At 42.3% G+C, this 6,347-nt stretch overlaps 1 protein-coding gene across 1 annotated transcript; it reads left to right on the top strand.

Annotated features, from left to right (window-relative positions):
* The first annotated feature begins 1,691 nt into the window (after positions 1–1,691).
* On the top strand, positions 1,692–3,218 carry LOC147605283 (uncharacterized). Its single transcript, XM_086794145.1, has one exon. The coding sequence runs from the start codon at positions 1,913–1,915 to the stop codon at positions 2,720–2,722; it is 810 nt and encodes a 269-aa protein (XP_086650271.1). The 5' UTR covers positions 1,692–1,912; the 3' UTR covers positions 2,723–3,218.
* The last annotated feature ends 3,129 nt before the right edge of the window (positions 3,219–6,347 follow it).

Raw genomic sequence — 6,347 nt, 5'->3', positions numbered from 1 at the left:
ATGACTCACATTAAATTGTAACCTTTTTTACATGCTCCCTTCAAAGTGATTTGATATTTAATACATTTGTTGCTAGTTTCCCATCTACTTGTACATATTAAAATTCTCAATGATCTCCAACAAAACAACAAAAGAGTATACCTTCTGGAGAATCATTGTTACTTTTCATATATAAATATATACATATATATATGTATATATATTTAACATTTCAATTTTTAATTTATTTTTGCATGTGAAAAGATTTGAACGGGCCAGCCATGGATATACACTTCTTTTATAACAATATCTAAGAGGTTCTTTTACTTTTAACATTCAAACTTATGGTATGCCATTATAATATCATAGTTTGTGTGGGCTAAGTGGACAATATTTGAAAGCTCAAAATGAGGCATGGACAAAATGCACATGTAATATGCATAAAGTTACTACAGAACAATAGCAAGTGCTATGTTTATGCAATGGATGCTTTGTTGTTGTATTTAAATGCCATCAAAAGTTGAAACAACCTTATGCATGTTTGGGGTTAATGGTGGAGTTACTAAACATGAATTTGGCCCTAACTAGAGCTATGGAGCTCTTGTGTTCTTTCTCTATTGAAAATAATTACAATCATTAAAGAGTGTGATGGGGACTTAGTAGATGTTGCATCATGCGTTGTCATTTGCATAAAGAAAGAATTAAAGAGAAACATAGTGCATCTTTTAGCTTAATGGCTTCAATAGTGCTCTTGTAGATACAATGTTATCATTTCTAGGAAATAATAATGCTTGGAAATAATGTTGAACTTCATCAAAAGACTTAATTTGAGTATAGAAATAAAGCTTTACAACTTTTGGGAGGAAGTTTCCATGTAGTAGGAAGTTTAAGCCAAGCACTTAAGTACACAATGCTGTGCAAAAGGGATAGGAAAGGAATCTCGTGAGGTGTCTAGTATACAAGGTTAGATTTGTAGTTTGTTTGCTAGTGTAAGCAACGAGTGAGGCTTTCGAATGAAAAGACATCATTAGACATAGGTTTCTTAGGGCATTGAGGGATTTGGAGGTAGGGAGTGTAGACAAACTAAAGCTACAAAGTGATCAAAAGGTCACTTCAAAAGTTCTTAGGGGGGGACAAAAGGGAGAACACACTTCTAGCTTTCAAAACTTGATTTGAGTGTGAAGTATAGTAATGCCTTTGCCTTGGGTGTCCAAACTTGGTTGTTGTGAACTTGTATCTATCTCTAAACACACTTTGTGGGCCCATGAAAGAGCCATTATGGTGAACGGTGAGAGCCTACTTTGTGGTCATTTTGTTGTGGTGGCCACTTGAGTTAATATTAATGTTAAAGGTGCCATAAAGTTTCATTGAAAACGCTCCAAACTGGTCAAAGTCCAGTTCTTAAGGTGCTAGCTTTTGGCGTGCGGGTAAAACTCCAAAAAAAAAAAGAGCTCATTGATCAAAAGTCCAATGTGTTAATTTATGTATCCTTCAGGCTTTAGATAAAATTACACAAAAAAAAATGAAGTCCGTCACGCCCAAGTTCCAACAACTCGTTCGACTCTCGAGGGAGGTCACATAAGGTGGGTCCCAGTATGTAGGGTTGTGGGTATGGGTGCCATTGGGTGGGTTCCTCAGCAACCAATAGTAGAGAGGTGACGTGGAGGGGCAAGGGTGTATAAATGGAGGGACTTTGTTTGCCAAAAGGACAGCAAATTAAACGTTCACACCAACGTCTCTCTCCTTCTCCTTTCATAACAAAGCAAAGTTTAGTTTTTGGCTGTGGTTCTGCTTCTTCTCTACCACCCTGCTACTTTCTTTCTTTTATGCTCTATCGCCATAGCCAGAAGATCGCCATATTTCTGAGTTTTCTCTTCTTCTGCTTCATCGCCATAGCCAGAGCTTCACCTTCCCCTCTCCTTCCGCCACCTCCATGGCCACCTCCTCCAAGCAGCAGCTTCTTCGCCTTTACGGGAGATTCTACCTACCTGTGCTCTCGCTTGCTGTGCTCACCGGACTCACAGCTTCCCTGGCTCTTCCTGCAGCCCTACACGTTCTGATCCCAGCCATGGAGTCTGCTTTCCTCGTCTCTCTGCCCCAGCTGTGGAATGCCTTTCTAAGTTGGGTGACCCCGCCCTGTCTGTTTGTCCTTTTGAACGGCATTATCATGATCCTCACAGCGACCTCTGGCATTTTTACAAGCTCGGGATCCGGGGGGTCTGATTTGTACTCAAATCTGCTGGTGAAGATGGAGAATGTACAGAAACAGAGCGCTGTTTTGATGGCGGAGGCCTCTCCTGTGAGGCAAGCTAAGGAATCCAGGTGGGAAAACTCTAGGGTTTCCGAATGGGGGGTGTCCTCTGAGGCTTCCAGGGCAAAAAATTCTAGGAGTTCCCAATGGGGAAATTCTGGGGTTTCTGCTGCAAATGGTGAAGAAGAAGAGGAGAGTAACATCTTTGAAGAAGATGAAGAGCCGCCCGAGAAGACAATGGAGCTTAACAGGCTTGAAATTGACTGTCTAGAGAGTAACTATGGGCAGATTAAGGGTGGCTCTGAGCCTTCCAGCCCCCACTTTGCAACCCATCCTTTCAAGAACAGCATCAGAAGAAGGTCCTTCTCCATCGATTCTGCTTCTCTCATAGAAAGTGAATCTTCTGAGGACCTCAGTGATGAGGCCTTTAGGAAGAGAATTGAGGATTTCATCTCCAAGGTTAATGCCCAATTGAGAAGTGAAACCAACTAACCCTTTTAATCCTTTTTTTTTGGTCCTTAATTATGATGGGTGATGATAATATCACGCAAGTGCAAAGGCCTCCTCCAATGGCTCATAGGCTTGATTGAGTGGGGATGCGATGAGTGATCAAGCCTGCTTTGATCATAAGCAAAAGACTATAAAAAGTCTACATGTTGATAAATGGTGCAAGAAAGCATTGTCCATAGCTTTCTTGGGTTATGCTTGGAGTTATGATTAGGATAAGCATAGTACATAATGCAAGCAAGTTCATGTGATTAGAGATAGTGCTATAAGGTTAGTTGTATGGAGGAGTTCACCAAATTAAGGTAGCTAAACTCTATCTATGTTAGTGCTACCAAGGAGATTACTATCAAAAGCAGGATTAGTAGTGTAGAGGAGTGCAATGCAATCTACTATGATGGAGGAGAGTGTAAAGTGAGCTAATCTAAGATGTGTAAGGTTGTCTCAAGAAGAATGGCACTTTTTAAAGCCAACTTTAGTTTCATGTCATGTCATGTAATGCGGCATCATCCTCTCTCTAAAGATGTAAGGAAGGCCGTGAAGATCCTCTAAGATGTATGTGCCCAAGGTTTTGTTGATTAAAGCAGTAGAGTATATTGCAAAATCCTAGTGAAATTTATGCATCTGAGAAATATAAGTGGCAGTGGCACTTGTTTGAATTACGTTGCGTGCGAACGGTTTATTTTGTAACACGGCAAGGCATTCATTTGCGGAGTCCCCAACAACCTTTGCGTGCGTGGTTGTGTATTGAGAGTTTCAATGCGACGAGGAGCCGCAAAAGTTAGATTATTCCTTTGTGCAGCAGCAGGCTGCAGGGAGGGTCCCGCTCTGAGTTCTGCTGTGCCACGCTGCCAAGGACCGCGGCTTCACACAAGCTCCACGTGTCTAGCTTGAAACTCTCGGACAGCCGCTCCACACGTTGTATAGCTTGAAGCACTCTCTCTCTAGACTCTCATACTGCTCTTCAAGCTTGCTTCATCCAGATTTTGGCCTTGATTTGTCTTAACAATACTTAACATTAGTTGTTTCCTTAAAACAAGAAAGATGCTTTCTAGCAAACTACTAGCAGGCAAATAGACCAGAGTGTGTGCTAGCGTACATCTAAACATGGCAAGAGTTTTGGAAATTAAAAATACGAAACGTGGCTTATGAAGAAAGTATGTCATGAGTGGAATGATACTCCTTTTCATATTACATTTGATTTTTATACTCTTACACCCTTTTTCATATTGCATTTTGAAGGTCCTTGCCGATGGACTAAGTTTGCCAATGATTTTTATACATGTAGAAGTTTTTTCATATTCTATTTGAAGAGGTTATTTTTTTTTTGTTCAAGGTGTTTTTTCAAAGCAAAAGTAAAAAACGTAGATTTTTAGTTATGTCTTATGTCGAGGGTACATGCTGCACGAATTAGAGTTGGTCATTTGCTGTATTGTGCAAAATAATTTTCATGCCAAAAGTGGGGTTTCGCCATCTCTCTCCACTGTTCACACTCCCTTTGCACCCCACTATGCCCGCGTGACAATCCCATCCGCCTCCGCCATCTCTCTCCAACTGTTCACACTCCCTTTGCACCCCACTATGCCCGCGTGACAATCCCATCCGCCTCCGCGTCTCTCTCCTTGCTGTCTTCATAAGTCCCCTCCTTCTCTCTCTATTTTTGCTTCATTCTCCCTTCTCTCTCTTCCTAGCCCACATAACTCTCTTTGCACCTTGGCCTGCACAAAAAGAATAAAATCGGAAGATCAGAAAAATAAGATTAATCTTTCTCTAGCCTCCTCAAATTTATTTATTTTTTGCACCTAAAATTTTCGAATTTTCATCTTTCCCTTGCCCTGTTACTCTTTATTTTCTCTCTCTCTCTCTCTCTCTCTGTCTGTCTGTCTGTGTCTCTGTCTTTCTCCCAGTAAGTGGGAGAATCAGGAGGTAAGTGGGACAACATGCAGGGTAAATTGAAAGAGGTTGTGGACAAAATGGAGGCCAATGTAGTAAACACCAACACAGAGAATAAAGAGATGGGCAATTAGATCTGAGATGGGATGAAACTCATAGGGACCTACCTCTTGCTGATTCAAGAAGACCACATGGAGACACCTGCGACAGATGGAGACATCTTCTACACAGAAACACACCAGAGCCCGGAGAGAGGCCACATGTATCATGGTACTAGTGAGGGGGGACATAAACTGGTACAAGGATTGGGAGGGGTGGCAGTACTATTTAAAACACATCTACAACCCATAGTTACCATAGTCCAGAAGGATGAGGAGGCATACTTTATGTGCATATGATTAGTGAGGGGGGACATAAACTGGTACAAGGATTGGGAGAAGTGGCAGTACTATTTAAAACACATCTACAACCCATAGTTACCATAGTCCAGAAGGATGAGGAGGCATACTTTATGTGCGTATGATTACAAGTCAGTCACTCACGGAAACAAGATGCATCTACATTGTTGCTTCCCTTGGAGAAATCACAGTAGTCACAGCAGAAGGGAGGCCAATCACCATACGCAGCACTAAATGCAGACATTCAAGAGTTCTCTAGCCTAGGTGAGGTCCTCTTACTTGGAGACTTCAATGCTAGAACCGGGAGTGAGAATGTGCCGGTATTTGACTTTGAGCCCATCATGCAAGAGATGGATAAGAAGGACATTAGGCTTTAGAGAGCATCATCGGGTAGAGGTGCAATCACATCTTTTTGGGACATTAGGCTTTAGAGAGCATCATAGGATAGAGGTGCAATCACATCATCTTTTTGGGACATTAGGCTTTAGAGAGCATCGTAGGATAGAGGTGCAATCACATCTTTTTGGGAGACATTTCCTAGATTTGGGAGCTGCCCATGAACTCGTCATCTATAACGAGATGTCCTATTAGCCATCCTCGAGTGCACTCACATGCTTCCCACATCTAGAAAGTTGACTACTTGATGGGGTCTCTGGCTTTAAGCCTCACCGATACCCGATTTCACCATCCCACCTTGCCACTTAAAGCCGACCACACTTATCTTTCTTTCACCCTCAGCCGCACATCCTGCCCCCCACATCGTCCCACCCATCACACATTACACTCAGATTCACTTCCATCATTATTGTGATAACACATCTTTCACCACCTCTTGCAGATATGGACCCCTCCTTAGCACCCTTAGCCACCCTCACCTCTCAACTTACCACCATCATACACATGCACCGAAGTAGTTGCCTTCCCACATACTATAGTCTCCACCACCAACCCCCAACGGCACCATGCCTCAAAATTGCTAGTATGATGATAAATGTCGCACCACATGTGACCGTCTCAAATGTGAGCAATATTGGCCAAATCCAAGAGTGAACGCTCAACAGACTATAGATGGCATTGGATGAATTATACCAACTCTTCTTGAACAAGAACTATGAGGAAGCTTCGAGGATACTCAAGAAGCAACACTACCCCCATCCCCTTAAACATGGCACTCCTATGCACAATCCCTCCACCAGGTACCTAATTAACCTCTCCCCTCTCACATCCTCCATAGCCACACCTCACCACATCCACTTTCTTCACTTGTGATATGGTGATAAAAGCCATTCGCAAGCTCAAAAATGGGAGATCTCAGGATTATG

The sequence above is a fragment of the Cibotium barometz genome, chromosome 60 (genome assembly GCF_041138505.1).
Source record: "Cibotium barometz isolate CiBa-2024 chromosome 60, ASM4113850v1, whole genome shotgun sequence".
NCBI classification, from domain to species: Eukaryota; Viridiplantae; Streptophyta; class Polypodiopsida; order Cyatheales; family Cibotiaceae; genus Cibotium; species Cibotium barometz.
Note: the sequence above shows the minus strand (reverse complement) of the source record. Positions and strands in the feature narration are given on the sequence as shown.